Source organism: Lepus europaeus, chromosome X (assembly GCF_033115175.1).
Source record: "Lepus europaeus isolate LE1 chromosome X, mLepTim1.pri, whole genome shotgun sequence".
Lineage (NCBI taxonomy): Eukaryota > Metazoa > Chordata > Mammalia > Lagomorpha > Leporidae > Lepus > Lepus europaeus.
The window spans coordinates 124,877,002-124,895,184 of NC_084850.1; the positions used below are offsets into that span (position 1 = coordinate 124,877,002).

At 43.0% G+C, this 18,183-nt stretch overlaps 1 protein-coding gene across 4 annotated transcripts in view; it reads left to right on the forward strand.

Moving 5' to 3' along the window:
- The window catches only part of APOO (apolipoprotein O), a 79,304-nt gene that overhangs the window by 45,614 nt on the left and 15,507 nt on the right, over window positions 1-18,183 (forward strand). For all 4 annotated transcript variants that reach the window (XM_062183498.1, XM_062183501.1, XM_062183500.1 and 1 more), the window contains exons 5-7: window positions 1,425-1,520; window positions 7,304-7,395; window positions 15,809-15,889. In XM_062183498.1, coding sequence (XP_062039482.1) covers window positions 1,425-1,520; window positions 7,304-7,395; window positions 15,809-15,889 — 269 coding nt within the window. The remainder of the gene's footprint in view (window positions 1-1,424; window positions 1,521-7,303; window positions 7,396-15,808; window positions 15,890-18,183) is intronic.

Sequence of the window (18,183 nt, forward strand, 5' to 3'; positions counted from 1 at the left end):
AGACATGGCATTTGTTAAGTCACTATCATGGCAAGCATTGAAGATTAAGGTTGATAAGACAGTAGTCACAACCACTAAAATGCCTGCAATTTTGTATTTAGTGCTAACATAAATACAGAGATAATCATAGACTACTATAGAAGGTATAGAAGAAGGAGAAGGTTTAACAGAAATTTGGGAGATGGAAAGGTCCGGAAGGATTTCCGAGATGAATCTCGAAGGAGCAGTGCTAGCCCCAATCAAATTGTGGTTGTGGGTCTGCAGGTGGCTCTCCACAGAGCGGCTATTGTTAGCACAATGAAGGCTTAGTGATATGACTCGGTGTTGGGTGTTTGAGGAACCATAAGCAGATGGAAAGTGCTGAAGATGAGGTTGTGAGAAAGACATGAGCACCTTGTGAGTCATCAGCTAGCTGAAATTCATTTGCTAATTCATCCAGTAGTGTCAACTCCTGGCTGAGTTCTTGATAAATATGTGTTGAATTATAACATCCACTGTTAGCACTAAGGGAAGAGAGCACAGAAGTCTAAGCAGTCCACCATTAAGGAGACATAAAGCACACACCTGAATAATTAAAACCAAGGTGCTGTAGGCTTAGGTACCATTGATGGTATGGAGAGTTAGCTGTGATGGGCCCTTAGAGGAGGAAGAGAATTCTGGGCTAATGAGTTTAGGAAAGACTTCATGGAGGAGATAGGACTCCAGCTTACTCTTATTTGGTGGAGGTAACTGGGTGGAGAGGAGGGGAGGAGGGGAGAGGAAAGGAGGCATGCTACAAAAGAAGTCCTAAGGCATGTTGCAATATGGGAATAAGCTCCTAGGTTGTATTTCTTTTTATTTATTGATTCTAACACTATTTACAGTGCTATTTCCGACGTGAACTAATATGAGTGGAACAAGGTTCCTTCATTATCCAGATTTATTCTCTTCTTGAGTTCAAATGATGAGTTGATGGCTGGTGTTTTTCTGACTGCAGTGGATTTTGTTTAGGAGTTTCAGAGAACATGCAGCAAAGCTTCAGATAGTGACAATTCTATGCAAAGATTTATCCAAATCTATTCTGGTTTGGTGTTTGGATATCAAAGAGATTGCATAGCCAGGGATCCCTATATTTGTATTTCTTCCTGTGTGAATGACTGATTCACATCTATTGCCATCAAGATTATGAACATAATCTAATATTACTTTATTGTCAGTAGGTTGTCAAACCAAAAGTGCTTGAAAATTGGATACTTGCTGGGTGTGTAGTAAGTCATGTTTAAATACCACATAAAATGCACGTGTTTAGAAGTGTATTAGCAGAAAGTAATGAATACCTGATTAGAAAACCATTTGATATTGTATATACTAATTAGATGTGACTTATTCTTTTGTTTTTTAATGATCCATTTATGGAACTGTTTTTTCATCTGATTCTGTTGTAGACAGCTATGAATATCTCCAAAATGCACCTCCTGGTTTTTTTCCAAGACTTGGTGTTATTGGTTTTGCTGGCCTTGTTGGACTTCTTTTGGCTAGAGGTAGGTGAAATTTTGTGCAGTTTTTTTGAACAAGCAGTTCATTGTGGGAGAGTTTGGTTCTTTTTTTTCATTTACCAGTTTTCAGAGTGAGTTGGTTCCTGAATATGGCATTCTTAATATGTAATTGATATGGTGGTTTATTCTAGTATATTTAATTCTAAGCTTATATTGAAATTGTGTACTCTTGGTTAAAAAAGAAATTACTTATCCTTTGCAGACAGATTTACTTGATCAAATCTCTGGTGTTCTTTGGTACATAAAGGGTGAACTTTTGTTCAAAGTCTTTCACAACTGAGAAATAAACTGTTTCAGAATTTCACTATTAAGTTCAGGCATTAATCACAGTAAATAGAATAGTGTTTGACAAGAGATTGTATTAATTTCTTACTGTGTCATGGTTTTAGTCAGTGATGATGTAAAAATTTTAAAAATGCTTAAAAATAAAAGCTGAAAAATAGCAACTTAAAAATATTAGTATTGCTACACTACATTGCTAGATTACAGAATATTTTAAGAAAGGATAATAAAATATTCTACTCTGATAAGAATGATTTGTTATGTACTACTTGAAGTTTCACTGGTTATAAAGTAAATGATGTTACAAAAATTCCTGAAATTCCTGTAGAGAAAGAGCCCTATAATCATACCCCCATTAAAGAGAACCAAAGAGACCAGCTTGATCCCTAATTCTCCAGTTTTAAAAATCTTCCTTTTGGAGCCCGCACCATGGCTCACTTGGTTAATCCTCCGCCTGTGGTGCCAGCATCCCATATGGGTGCTGGGTTCTAGTCCCAGTTGCTCCTCTTCCAGGCCAGCTCTGTGCTGTGGCCCGGGAAGGCAGTGGAGGATGGCCCAGGTGCTTGGGCCCCTGCACCCGCATGGGAGACCAGGAAGAAGCTCCTGGCTCCTGGCTTTGGATCGGCGTAGCTCTGGCTGTAGCGGCCATTTAGGGGGTAAACCAGCGGAAGGAAGACCTTTCTCTCTGTCTCTCTCTCTCTCACTATCTAACTCTATCTGTCAAATAAAAGAAAAATCTTTTTTACATGCATTAACTGGTATTTTAATATTTTTATTTGTTAATTTTTATTTGAAAGAGAAGCAGAGACAGAGATCTTTCACCTGCTGGTTCACTCCCCCAAATTTCCACAACAGCCAGGGCTGGGCTGGGCTGAAGCTGGGAACTCAATCCAGGTTTCCACATGGGTGGCAGGGGCCCAAGTACTAGAGCCAGCACCTGCTGCTTCCTAGGGTACTCATTACCAGGAAATGGAACCAGAAGCACAGCTGGGATTCGAACTCAGGCACTCTATGTGGGATGGGGACACCCCAAGCTGCATCTTCACCACTGCACCAAATAGCAGCCCCGTAACTGGTGTTTTAAGATCTGGAGGATAAACTCTGAGTTCACCACATGTCCTCCTCCTGTCTTGCGTAGAATACTTAAGGATTAAATTTCTAGTTCATTTTTATTAATTACCTTGTGAACCAACATTTTTTTGTAGACTTCTTTCCCCTCTCTGCTAGCAAAGCTGTTCAGAAAAGCATGACAATTGGAATTTGGTATTTGTTAGGAAGATGGGAATGTAGGATCTAGTGAAATTGCCCTCCTTGTCCATGGTGAGGGCACGTGGAAGAGTTGCACAGGCGCAAAGCAAGCTCTCTGTGCTGTGGGTACAGTGTCCAGTGTTGGACCCCTGCTCAGGCACTAGGAGGTCTGGGGGCCATGCTCTCCTGGGTAGAATGGCAGCATGGGGATGCCCCTATTGTGGCTCCTATTCCTGTTGCTTGTTTATTTGCATGTGTTTGTTTCTGTTTCTTTTCCTTTCCCTTGGAGGGCTGGGTAGTATTAAAATAACTTGGCATCTTAATTAACGTGTGCATATACTGTCATATGCACAACCACAACAGCAGATCTTTTTCCATGGCTGCTGGAGATATGAGGGCCTTCAGAAAGTTCATGGGAGTCTGGCACTTTGGCATAGGGTGTTAAGCTGCTGCCTGCAATGCCAGCATCCCATATGGGCAGTGGTCTGAGTCCCAGCTGTTCTACTTCCAATCTAGCTCCCTGCTAATGTGCCTGGGAAAGCAGCAGAAGATGACACAAGTACTTTGGGCCCCTGCACCCTCATGGGAAACCCAGAAGAAGCTCCTGGCTTCTGGCTTTGGATCGGCCTAGCTCTGGCTGTTACAGCCATTTGTAGTGTAAACCAACTGATCGAAGATCTTTCAATCTCTATAATTCTGCCTTTCAAATGAACAAGAAAATATTTTAAAAAATAAAGTTCATGGGAAATGCGTTTTTTTTTAAAGATTTATTTATTTACTTGAAAGAGTTACACAGAGAGAGAAGGAGAGGCAGATAAAGAAAGAGAGAGAGACGTCTTCCATCCGATGGTTCACTCCCCAGATGACCACAATGGCTGGAGCTGCATCAATCCAAAGCCAGGAGCCAGGAGCTTCTTCCAGGTCTCCCACACGGGTGCAGAGACCCAAGGACTTGGGCCATATTCTACTGCTTTCTCAGACCATAGCAGAGAGCTGGATCAGAAGTGGAGCAGTCGAGGGCTGGTGCCGCGGCTCAACAGGCTAATCCTCTGCCTTGCGGCGCTGGCATACCGGGTTCTAGTCCCGGTTGGGGCGCCAGATTCTATCCCGGTTGCCCCTCTTCCAGTCCAGCTCTCTGCTGTGGCCCGGGAAGGCAGTGGAGGATGGCCCAAGTGCTTGGGCCCTGCACCCGCATGGGAGACCAGGAGAAGCACCTGGCTCCTGGCTTCGGATCAGCACGATGCGCCTGCCGCAGTGGCCATTGGAGGGTGAACCAACGGCCAAAAGGAAGACTTTTCTCTCTGTCTCTCTCTCTCTCACTATTCACTCTGCCTGTCCGGAAAAAAAAAAAAAAAAAGATGGCATTATTATCACCCTTTACTGACTCTTATTTCCAATGTCAGCTCCACATGTCTCTTCCTGTTTCACCAGCTACCCATTTTCTTAACCTCACTGTCAGGTTTCTGTAAGCTCTGCATGCTGCTATCTGTTTGTTCCAGTCCCCTTTCTCCTACAGCCCTCCAGCCTCCGACCTTCTGGCTTGAGACTTCAACATAGCTGGTGGTTTGGGACTTCTTTGTACTTCTTGGGTTTGGGCCCCTTTTCCTGGTTTCCACATTACCTTCCCCTTGGTTTACTCTGTCATGCTGTTGGACTACATGCTTAAGTCACTTTCAAAAAAGCACATGTGGAGGTAAACTTGTTAAGACCTTGCATGTGTGAAAATGACTTTATCCCTTCATATCAAGTGTTAGTTTGGTTGAACATAGAATTTGTTTTCCGTGAAAACTCTGGAGGCTGTGTTTTCTTAGCATCCAGTGTTGCAGATGGGAATAGATAGCCAGTCTGAATGTTTGCTTCTTCCTGGAAGCCTTGAGAATCTTCTCTTAATCTTTACTATTCTGAATTTCCATGATGCTGTGAATAGATGCAGATGTTTTCATTCCTTGGTTGGACATTTTGCTGGCTTGCAGCCCTCTGCTGAGAAGGAAGATAATTTAACTTGTGTCTTTGAAAGTTTGCTCTCATTCTTTTTGCTTTCTAAACTCACATTAATTAGTAGTTGTGTCATTTAAAATGACCCTATTTGTCTCTTTTTCTTAATTATTTTATTTTGTTCTATTCAACTTTTTACTTTGCTCACTTCCAAGCTCATTCTTGTTCTCTGAATGTTCTTTTTCCATAGACTTCTTTTTTCTTTTAATGTAGCAGTTTTTTGAATTTTTTTTAATGATACTTAATGACAGGTTTAGCTTTGTTTTGAAGTTCTCTTTCCTGTGGGGTCACTTTTTAATTCTTGCTTGTCTGGGTCTTCTCTTTTATCTTGCACATTTTCCTCAAATTGACTGGTGATCCTTGGCTGTCTGGTCATGTTTCAGAATGGAGCAATTGAAATGCTAGGAAGAAGTCTTTGTGCATGGGGAGGGGTGGGGTTTTGCTGATAGGCAGGTTCTCTTCCTCTCGGTGAGCTGGATGGGACTTGACCTTATATGGGAGTGTCAATGCTCAGTGCTAACGTAAGGAGGGCTTTACGTGTAGGCACTGACACAAACACTCTTGCTCAGCCATCTATTTGGTTCTCAGCAGAAATTCTGTGGTACCCTCTCCCTTTTTGAGAATTTGGCCATGGGGCAGGCATTTGGCACAGTGGTTAAGACATTACTTGAGATGCTGACATCTCACGTCAGAGTGCTTGAGTTTGAGTTCTGGCTCTGCTTCTCATTCCAGCTTCCTGCTAATGTGCACCCTGGGAGGCAGCAGATGGTGGCTCAAGTACTTGGGTTCCTGTCAACTATGTAGGAGACTTAGGTGGAGTTCTCGGGTCATGGCTTTGGTTTGGTCCACCTCCAGCTGTTGCAGACATTTAGTGAGTGAACTAGCAGTTGGAAGATATTTGTGTGTGTCTACCTTTGAAATACATACAAATTAAAAGTAAATAAATAAATTTGTCTTGATGTGACTTCCTGGCTATGGATGGTGTGGGAGAAGGAAGGGGTCAGCTGGTCCATGCACAGTACTTGCAGTTGTCCCTGTCTTGATCCCTGGTTGCCAGGTCTGCTCCCTAAAATACGCACCATCCCTGCCTGGTGGGGTAGATCTGTTCCCCCATCCCCCAAAGATTTATTTATTTATTTACTTGAAAGGCAGAGTTACAGAGAGGCACAGAGAGAGAGAGAGAGAGGGAGAGGTCTTCCATCTGATGGTTCACTCCCCAGATGGCCACAATGGCCAGAGCTGAGCTGATCCAAAGCCAGGATTCAGGAGCTTCTTCCGGATCTCCCACGAGGGTGCAGGAGCCCAAGCACTTGAGCCATCTTCCACTGCTTTCCCAGGCCACAGCAGAGAGCTGGATCAGAAGTGGAGCAGCCTGGACTTGAACTGGCGCCCATATGGGATGCCAGCACTGCAGGCAGCTGCTTTACTGGCTACACCACAGTGCCAGCCCTTAGATCTGTTCTTTATTTGGCTGCAATCTCCTGAAGACTTCAAGGCTTTTTTTCTGTTCGTGCTCCATTTTGTGAAAATTCTTGAACACTTCCTACCTGCCAATGGCTTCTCCACACATTTACCCTTTGTCGTGGGTTTATTCATCTGTACTATTTTCTGTTACCGTTTTTTTTTAATGGAGTCTCAGGAAGGAGAAAGACAGGAACTCTTGTGTTTAGTATTTAAATAGGAAACCAGTTTGCCATCAAAGAATATAAACTGGAGAAACCAAAATACTGGTTTGTTTGTTTATTTTCAAAACAATCTTTTTTTCTGCTTCCTTAGACGGGGTAGTTGTGTTGAAAACATTGCTGAGTGAAGGAAGCCAGTCACAAAGGACCATATGTTATATGATTCCTTTTATACAAAAGGTCCAAAGTAGGCAAATCTGTAAGGATAAAAAGTAGATGAGTGGTTGGCTAGGGCGGGGGCTGGGTAGGGGTATTGGGCAGTGACTGCCAGTGGACCCCAGTTCTTCTAAGGATGACTAAAATGTTCTAAGAGTGACAGTGCTGATGGGCGCACCACTCTGAATGCACTGAAAGCCACTGTATACTTTAGATGAGTGAATTGTGTGAATTATCTCTCAATAAGTCTATGAAATGTTGTTCTTTTTGATATAATACTATTATTAGGTACCTTCTCTCAATCTAGGACCAAAGAAATGTTACTCAGTATTAAATGCGTGAGGTAAATTGTGGTAATAAGGCTAATGAATCATCCGATGATGTTTCCGACCTTTTATTTGTTAGGTTCAAAAATAAAGAAGCTGGTGTATCCTCCTGGTTTCATGGGATTAGCTGCCTCTATCTATTACCCACAACAAACCATCGCATTTGCCCAGGTGAGTTAGAGCCTGCGAGCCAGGGTGTCCTTCATTTTCTCCTATGAACAACATGAGTTTTCTGCTTAATTTTATTCTATTCTGCAGTTTGTTAAAAATAGTTATTTATTTGAAAGGCAGAGAGAGAGAGAGAGAAAGAGAGACAGAGAGAACTTCCATTTGCTGATTCACTCCTCAAGTGCCTGCAATGGCCAAGACTGTGCCAGGACAGAGCCAAGAGCCTGGAACCCAATCCAAGTCTCCCATGTGTGTGACAGGGACCCAAGTACTTAAGCCATCACCTGCTGCCTTCCAGGGTGCATATTAGCAGCGGGAAGCTAAAATCTGGACTCCAATGTGGGATGTTAACTGTGGCACCAATGCCTGCCCCTATTTTGCAGTTTTCTAACGCTAGGCTAAAATTTTTTGCAAATATAAGATGAATTTTAGCAAGTATAAGTGTTTTTCACCACTATGTACCTCAGTTCTGGCCCTTCTTCCAATAATACCAGTATTTGGAGAATGTATATTAATTTGAATATCAAAGAAAATTTATGATACCTTTTTTGCATACTTAGAAGTCTTAACTCAAATTCCCAAGCTGACCTTTGCTGACTCTCATCTGGGTCATTCTCGGCTCGAGTGTATGTGATCATAGCCTGTTCTCTGGGCTTACAGGTGGACTGTGTTCTGGCCTCCAAGCCTTCTCCCTGGTACTGGCGGTGCCCTTGCTTTCCATGCTAGGGACTTCGGGACATGTGCTCCCCTCTGCTGGGAACACCCTTCTTTGGACTCTAATTTTCTGCGCCTTCCTTACCCTTCAGGCCTCAACTTGGTGATGTCCTGACAAGGAGGCAGATCATAGTGGCAGGCAACTTGAGTAAAACCAAAGCAGCAGTTCTCAAAGCATGGTCTCCTGAACAGCAGTATCAGCATCCCCTGGAAGCTTGTTAGAGATGCAACTTCTCAGGCCCTACCCCAAACCAACTGAGTTAGACACAGAGGGTGGGGAGGGTTGGGGGCCAGCAGCCTGTGTTGGAAAACTGACAAGAGCAAAGCAGGCTCTAGGTTTTGAGGTCCTGAGTGGCTTATGGAGCTGTGGACCAGGTTGCCAGATTTGACACCTCACAGGGAGACTCAGTCACTGGAGGGGATGACCCTATACTCACCAGAATTGGGCTCTCAGGACCTGAGCTACAGCAGCTACATACTGAGTTCCCTGGGTTTCTTGTGGCAGAACTGAGTCCAGGTTCCTGGATTGGGCTAGAGTTGTAGATGGGAATCCAGCGGCCCCAGCTGTGAGAGATTGATTGCTTTAGTGGCAGTTACTGCTCAGATCTTTACAACATCAACAAAATGAATGGAACTTGAGATTATTATGCTTGGTGAAATAAGCCAGACCCAGAAAGACAAATATCACACATTTTTTCTTATTTGTAGAAGTTAATATAAGGGCCAGTGCTCTGGTATAGTAGGCTAAGACTCCGCTGTGGCACCAGTATCCCACGTGGGTGCCAATTCATGTCCTAGCTGCTCCCCTTCTGATCCAGCTCCCTGCTTATGGCCTGGGAAAGTAGTGGAAGATGGCCCGAGTACTTGGGACCCTGCACCAATGTGTGAGATCTGGAAGAAGACCCTGGCTCCTGGCTTTGGATCAGCCCAGCTCTGGGCCGTTGTGACCATCTGGGGAGTGAACCAGTGGATGGAAGACCTTTCTCTCTGTCCCTCCCTTTCTTTGTAACTCTGCCTTTCAAATAAATGAATAAAATTTTTTTAAAAAGACAGTATAAGACAATCTAGTTTAAAAAAGTTTGAGTATATGGCCGGCGCCGTGGCTCAACAGGCTAATCCTCCGCCTTGCGGCGCCGGCACACCAGGTTCTAGTCCCGGTTGGGGCACCGATCCTGTCCCGGTTGCCCCTCTTCCAGGCCAGCTCTCTGCTGTGGCTAGGGAGTGCAGTGGAGGATGGCCCAAGTCCTTGGGTCCTGCACCCCATGGGAGACCAGGAGAAGCACCTGGCTCCTGCCATCGGAACAGCGCGGTACGCCGGCCGCAGCGCGCCAGCCGCGGCGGCCATTGGAGGGTGAACCAACGGCAAAAGGAAGACCTTTCTCTCTGTCTCTCTCTCTCTCTCACTGTCCACTCTGCCTGTCAAAAAAAAAAAAAAGTTAGAGTATAAAAATTATATGGCTGTCATATCATTTGCTGTATAGTTATAAATATTGCTTCACTGAATCATGTACATGACAATGTACCCTTCCTTTCCCACTTTATGATCATTATCGTGAATTCCTAACTTTGCAATATTAATATCTGTTTTCAAGAAAAAATAGTATATATGTATGTAGATAATGTTTACATATGAAGTGAATGTGGCAAAATGTTAAAAATTGAAAGTTAAAAAAACTTAAAAAGAAGGAAAAGATCTTTTCAGCATGGCTTTGGCATTGTTTATAACAAACCTGGAGGCAGATAATTAATGTTCCCATCCCTGCTCCAGCCCTGACTCTTGTGAGTAACTCAGCTTGCTCTAGATAATAAAATAATTAAACATCTGTCAGTCTGTTTTGCTTTTGTATACAGCTGGGGTGGGAAGTGTGGGGTTAGACTGTTGATTGGAAAGCAGATTTGGGGACTGGCGTTGTGGCATAGCAGGTGAAGCTGCCTCCAGTGATGCCAGCATCCCATATGGGTGCTAGTTCATGTCCCTGCGGTTCCACTTCTGATCCAGCTCCCTGCTAATGGCCTCTGAAAAGCACCAGAAGATGGTCCAAGTGTTTGGGCTCCTCCCACCTATGTGCAAGACCCAGATGTAGCTCCTGGTTCCTGGCCCAGTCCTGGCTGTTGCATCTATCTGGGGTGTGAACCAGTAGATGAAAGCATGCGCTCTCTCTCTCTCTCTCTCTCTCTCTCTCTCTGTGTATGTCTCCCTCTCTCTGTAACTCTGCTTTTCAAATAAATCTTTAAAAAAAAAAAAGCAGATGTGACTGCCCTCTGTGTGGAGGTCTTTTTGTGTTAATTGCTGCAGCATATATTGCAAAACATCTCTTTTTTTTAAAAGATTTACTTTATTTATTTGAAAGGCAGAGTGATGGCCGGCGCCGCGGCTCACTAGGCTAATCCTCTGCCTGCAGCACCAGCACCCTGGGTTCTAGTCCCGGTCAAGGCGTTGGATTCTGTCCCGGTTGCTCCTCTTCTGGACCAGCTCTCTGCTGTGATCTGGGAAGGCAGTGGAGGATGGCCCAAGTGCTTGGGCCCTGTACCCACATGGGAGACCAGGGGGAAGCACCTGGCTCCTGGCTTCGGATTGGTGCAGTGCCGGCCATAGCGGCCATTTGGGGGGTGAACCAACAGAAGGAAGACCTCTCTCTCTGTCTATCTCTTTCACTGTCTAACTCTGCCTGTCAAAAAAAAAAAAAAGAAAAAAAAGAAAAAGGCAGAGAGGCAGAGTGACACAGAGGAGGAGAAACAGAGATCTTCTATCTGCTGATTTACTTACCAGATGGTTGCAACAGCCAGAAGACTGAAACCAGGAACGAAGAACTCCATTTGGGTCTCCCACATGGGTGGCAAGGACCCAAGCACCTGTGCCATCCTCTGTTGGTTTCCCAGGCTAAATCAGTAGAGGGGAGCTAAATCAGAAGTGGACAGCCAGCACTTAAACCCATGCTCACATATGGGATGCTGATCTTGTTGGTGACAGCTTGGCCCACTGTACCACAATGCCAGTCTTGGGGAACATCTCTTATATTCACAACCTATATAGTAGGATGTAAATTTGTGTTGCATTCTTATTTATTTTTAAATTCATTGGGAAAGAATTTGTTGTTTGTACATCAGATAAGCCAGAACTAAACAATTAACTATTTTCACTACATATAGGAGGCTACTTCAAAAAGTTCATAAAAAATGGAATTGAAAGATAATGTTTATTTTGTTGTGGAAAAATTTTGAGATCCATGCATAGTTTTATCATGATATACATGTTCCATGAACTTTCTTATTACAAATATTTAATTAACTGAAAGGCAAAGTTATAGAAAGAGAGAGACAGAGAAACAGAGGGAGAGAGAGGTCTTCATCTGTTGGCTCACTCCCCAAGTGCCTGCAGTGGCTGGGCTAACCAGGTCAAAGCTAGGACCCCAGCACTCCATCCAGGTCTCCTACAATGGTGGCAGGAGCCCAAGCACTTGGGTCATCACCCTGGCACATTAGCAGGGAGCTGGATCGGAAGTGGAGCAGTTAGGATAATGGCAGCTTAACTCGCTGTGCCACAAAGCCAGCTCCTCCATGAACTTTTTGAAGTGAGCTTGTAAAACATTAGTGATGTATTTGAGGTTACAGAACAGTTGTGGATACAGATAGTAATGAAGATTGTACACCACTGTGAATATACGTAATGACACTGAATTGTATACCTAAAAATGGTTAAAATGGTAAAATTTCTTTTATATGTATTTTAACACAATGAAACCAACCACTTTTACCAAAATAAAACCAAAAAATGAAAAAAAATCATTAACTGAAAGAAATTTTCTGATACTGTTTCAGTATTATTTAGATTTCCTTTTGTGAATATCCTGATCTATTATAAGCCACTTACTTAATTGCTTATGTTCTGTTTTCTGTTCAGTCACTTTAGCTAAAAGTTCTAAAAGAAAATCACTTCAACAGGTTTCCCCTTTGGTGCTCAGTTGTCGCCGATCAGGGAAAACAAATGATATTTGTCTCTTTGGGACTGGCTTAATTCACTCAGCATGATGTTTTCCAGATTCCTCCATCTTGTTGCAAATGACTGGGTTTCATTGTTTTTGACTGCTGTATAGTATTTATAGAGTACATGTCCCATAATTTCTTTATCCAGTCTACTGTTGATGGGCATTTGGGTTGGTTCCAGGTCTTAGCTATTGTGAATTGAGCTGCAATAAACATTAATGTGCAGACAGCTTTTTTGTTTGCCAATTTAATTTCCTTTGGGTAAATTCCAAGGAGTGGGATGGCTGGGTTGTATGGTAGGGTTAGAAAATCCTTAGATTGATGGAGAATGGTATTTTCCTCTGAGAGATGTAAAATACTTGAAACAGTACCATATAGAATGGGTCTTCAAAAAACTCATGAAAAATGTGTATTATGGGGGGGCGGGCACGGTGGCATAGAAAGTTCAAATCCCGGCTGTTCCACTTCTGATCCAGCTCCCCGCTAATGTGCCTGGGAAAGCGGTGGAGGATGGCCCAGGTGCTTGGACCCCTGCACCCATGCGGGAGTCCTGGATGAAGCTTCTTGCTTCAGCCTGATCCAGCCCTGGCTCTTGCGGTCATTTAGGGAGTGAACCAGCAGATGGAAGATCTCTATCTCTCTCTGCCTCTGGTTTTCCTTCTCCTCTGACTTTCAAATACATAAATAAATAAATCTTTTTAAAAATGTGCATTACGAAAACACTATGTGCTTAGATTTCAAAAACGTTCTGTATCCAAGCAAATGTATTTTTTAATTCAGATTTCCATGAACTTTTTGCAGTATCCTCATATGTGCTAAATGTTCAACATGTCTACCAGTGAGTCTGAGCATAGCCTATTGTTTATTTTAAGAACAGTAGGAGCAACTGGAAGAATATGACTTGTCAGAAATTAGCATGTTGCAAAGACTACTGAGTTTACTATGCTACAACCTAAGACTTGGCCTCTGAATGTTTCCTTGTGGTTTCGTCTCTACCACACAGCATTACACAGGCTAGAGATCATTCTGGTCAAAGTGCTGTACCAACTACAATGCTATACAAAGATCAATTCTTTTTTTTTAAACTTTTATTTAATGAATATAAATTTCCAAAGTACAGCTTATGGATTTCAATGGCTTTCCCCCCCACCATAACTTCCCTCCCACCCGCAACCCTCCCCTTTCCTGCTCCCTCTCCCCTTCCATTCACATCAAGATTCATTTTCAATTCTCTTTATATACAGAAGATCAGTTTAGTATATATTAGGTAAAGATTTCAACAGGTTGCACCCATATAGCAACACAAAGTGAAAAATACTGTTTGAAAGAAAAAAAGAAAAATACTCTTTGAATACTAGTTATAGCATTAAATCACAACATATAGCACATTAAGGACAGAGATCCTACATGATATTTTTAAAAAATTGATTAATTTTCTATGCAATTTCCAATTTAAAACCAAGGTTTTTTTTTTCATTTTCAATTATCTTTATATACAGAAGATCGATTCAGTATATACTAAGTAAAGATTTCATCAGTTTGCACCCACACAGAAACACAAAGTGTAAAAATACTGTTTCAGTACTAGTTACAGCATTACATCACATTGGACAACACATTAAGGACAGATCCCACATGAGAAGTAAGTACTCAGTGACTCCTGTTGTTGACTTAACAATTTGACACTCTTTGTTTATGGCGTCAGTAATCTCCCTAGGCTCTAGTCATGAGTTGCCAAGGCTATGGAAGCCTTTTGAGTTCACCAACTTCGATCTTATTCCTACAGGGTCATAGTCAAAGTGGAAGTTCTCTCCTCCCTTCAGAGAAAGGTACCTCCTTCTTTGATGGTCCCATTCTTTCCACTGGGACCTCACTCGCAGAGATCTTTCATTTAGGGTGTTTTTTTTTTTTTTGCCAGAGTGTCTTGGCTTTCCATGCCTAAAATACTCTCATGGGCTTTTAAGCCAGATCCGAATGCCTTAAGGGCTGATTATTAGGCCAGAGTACTATTTAGGACATCTGCCATTCTATGAGTCTGCTGTGTATCCCACTTCCCATGTTGGATGGTTCTCTCCCTTTTTGATTCTATCAGTTAGTATTAGCAGACACTAGTCTTGTTTGTGTGATCCCTTTGACTCTTAGACCTATCAGTGTGATCAATTGTGAACTGAAGTTGATCACTTGGACTAGTGAGATGGCATTGGTACATGCCACCTTGATGGGATTGTATTGGAATTCCCTGGCACGTTTCTAACTCCACCATTTGGGGCAAGTCTGATTGAGCATGTCCCAAATTGTACATCTCCTCCCTCTCTTATTCCCACTCTTATATTTAACAGGGATCACTTTTCAGTTAAAATTTAAACACCTAAGAATAATTGTGTGTTAATTACAGAGTTCAACCACTAGTACTAGAAAAAAAAATACTAAAATGGATAAAGTATTACATTGTACATCAACAGTCAGGACAAGAGCTGATCAAGTCACTGTTTCTCATAGTGTCCATTTCACTTCAACAGGTTTCCCCTTTGGTGCTCAGTTAGCTGTCACTGATCAGGGAGAACATATGATATTTGTCCCTTTGGGACTGGCTTAATTCACTCAGCATGATGTTTTCCAGATTCCTCCATCTTGTTGCAAGTGACCGGATTTCATTGTTTTTGACTGCTGTATAGTATTTATAGAGTACATGTCCCATAATTTCTTTATCCAGTTTACTGTTGATGGGCATTTGGGTTGGTTCCAGGTCTTAGCTATTGTGAATTGAGCTGCAATAAACATTAAGCTGCAGACAGCTATTCTGTTTGCCAATTTCCTTTGGGTAAATTCCAAGGAGTGGGATGGCTGGGTTGTATGGTAGGTTTATATTCAGGTTTCTGAGGAATCTCCAGACTGACTTCCATAGTGGCTTAGTCAGTTTGCATTTATTTATTAATTTGAAAGGTCTCGGTTTGCTGGTTCACTACCCAAGTGGTCCCAACAGCTGGTGCAAGGCCAGGCCGAAGCCAGGAGCCTGAAGCTCTATCTGGGTCTTTTACATGGGTGCAGGGTCCCAAGCACTTGGGCCATCCTCCGATGTTTTCCCAAGCACATTATCAGTGAGAGGGATCAGAAGTGGAGCAGCCAGGACTCAATCTGGCCATCCATATGGTGCAGTGGGTTAAGCTGTTGCCTGCGGCACCAGCATCCCATTTGTGCATTGGTTTGAGTCCTGGCTGCTCCGTTTCCAATCTGCCTCTGTGCTAATGTGTCTGGGAAAGCAGTGGAAGATGGCCTAAGTGCTGGGGTCTCTGTACCCACGTGGGAGACCTGGATCAAGTTAATGGTTTTGGTGTGGCCCAGCCCCTCTGCCATTGTGGCCATTTGGAAAATGAACCAGTGAATGGAAGCACTCCCTCTGGCTCTCGCTCTCTTCTCTCTCTTTCTCTCTTCGCCCCCCCCCCCTTCTTCTTCTCTCCCTTCCTCCCCTCTCTGTAACTCTGTCTCTGAAATAAAATAAATCTTTCACATATAAAAAAAATAGTTTTTCTTCTTTGTCTTTCTTAGTATATTTTAGTAGGTTATATTCTACAATTTTAATGTATATTTCCTGAGACTTCCTGTAATAGTCACATTCTTAAATAACAATTCTTTTGGAAATGAAAAAAGGAAACAAAATCATGTATCCATACAAAGTCATGTATGGGCTAACAACAGATCTTTTCTGTTCTGTTTCAAGGTCAGTGGGGAGAAATTGTATGACTGGGGTTTACGAGGATACATTGTTGTAGAAGATTTGTGGAAGGAGAACTTTCAAAAGGTAAGAAACATCATTTTCATTATCTTCTTTCAGTTTAAATATGGGATTTCTGTAGGGTTTTGTAAAATATTGTATAACCCTGTTTGCTTTACTTTTTCTCTTTTTTAAAAAAAAATTATTTATTGGAAAGGCTGGGAGGGTAGGAGATATTTTCCACCTGCTATTTGATGCCCTAAATGCCCACAACAGCCAGGAGCTGAGAACTCAGTCCAGGTCTCCCACATGAGTGGCAGGAGCCCAACTACTTGAGCCATTACCACTGCCTTCCAGGGTACACATTAGCAGAAAGCTGGAATCAGGAGTGGAGGCTGGACTTGAACTCAGGCATTTCAATAGGGGATGTGCATGTTGTAATTGGACTCTTAACCAAATGGCTGCCCCTGAAAATATGCTTTAAAATATTAGTAGTGAGGGGCTGGTGCTGTGGCACAGCAGGTTAAAGCCCTGGCCTGAAACACTGGCATCCCACATGGGTGCTGGTTTAAATCCCAGCTGCTCCACTCCAGCTTCCTGCTAATGTGCCTGGGAAAGCAGCAGAGGATGGCCCAAGTCTTTGGGCCTCTGTACCCACGTGGGAGACCCAGAAGAAGCTCCTGGCTCCTTATTCGGATTGGCTCAGCTTCGGCCATTGCAGCCATTTGGGGAGTGAACCAGTGGGTGGAAGACCGACCTCCCGCTCTCTCTCTCTTTCAAATTAATATAATAGATCTTTAAAAAAATATATTAATAGTGATCTCAAAATTGCAATCCAGAATTTTAGACTAGAATTTAAAGGTAACGTTATAGAATAAATTATAAGCCCTCCTCATTGTTTACAAAATTAATCTTCCAGTGAAATCTTAAGACTGATTTTTGGACTCCTGTTATCTAAAGGAATGAGTCCCTCGGGAGCCTGTTGAAGCCAGCTCTGAAGTTGAGTTTCTGTATCGGTATCAAGTGTCCCTTGGCAAGCCCCTTTAAAGAATAAACACTAACAGCTTTATTTTCATTTCTCTGACATTTTCTTTGGAAGCTTTCTTTCCTGTTTAAAAACTTAGTTAAGTCCACACTGAATTTTATATGGGAAAGGAAATAAAATGTCAGAAAAACTATACACAGCCCTAGATGGAAACGTGGAAAGTGGAATGAAACCAGCCCTGGCTGCCAAATGCTTCCTGCAGTTGTGACCACAGAGAGGCACACCAGAGCCAGAGGCGGTCCCCCAGGTGCCCCTGTGGGGCTATTGTGGTGTCTGTGTAGACACATGTGCATACTCAAGGTACAGTAGGGGGCCCAGGGAGCACCTTTCTCTGGCCACTTTGAGAGTTCAGCCCAGAGCAGGAGCAAAGGGACTGTGATTGGAACGTGAGATAACCAGGCCAGCATTTTGTGGGGATGGGAAAGATGAGGTATTAAACGTGCTTGAATTGACATGCAGGTCTTTGAGGAGTGGACTGGCAAAGATTTCCATTAACTCATGGTTGGTTTGCATTTCTTCCGCTGCTCTTTCATACCTTTGCCCTCTTCAGAGTCATTGACAATGCAAAGTGTCCTTCCATTCGTTTACTCTGCAAGCATGATTTTTCTGATCTGTCCTCGGTAGAAGTTAATAAAATTAATATTGACTGCATTAAATATTTACTACAAGTTTTTAAAGTTTGTTTTCATTTTTTATTTGAAAGGCAGAATAACAGAGACAAGAGAGTTCCCATCTGCTGGTTCAAATCCCCAAATGCCTACAGTAGCTGGGACTGGGCCAAGCCAAAGCTGGGAGCCCAAAACTCATTCTGGATTTCCCAAGTGGGTGGCAGTGGGTGGCAGGGACCTAGCTGCTTGCACCATCACCTGCTGCCTTGCAAGATGTGCCTTAGCAAGAAGCAAAAATCAAGAATGGAGCTGGGTTTCAAAGCCAGGCACTCTGATATAGAATGCAGTAGTCTGAAGCAACAGCTTAATTGCTGTGCCAGACACCCGCTCTGACTACAAGTTTCTTCAAATGAAAAGTAGCAGAAGGCTCTGTCAATTCAAAATCTCATCTATTTTATTTCAGGGATTTTTTTTTTTAAGATTTGTTTATTTATTTGAAAGTTAGAGTTACACAGAGAGAGAGGAGAGGCAGAGAGAGAGAGAGAGAGAGAGAGAGAGAGAGGTGTCTTCCATCTGCTGGTTCACTCCCCAGTTGGCTGCAGTGGCCGGAGCTGCGCCGATCCGAAGCTAGGAGCCAGGAGCTTTTTCCGGGTCTCCCACACGGGTGCAGGGACCCAAGGACTTGGGCCATCTTCTACTGCTATACCAGGCCGTAGCAGAGAGTTGTA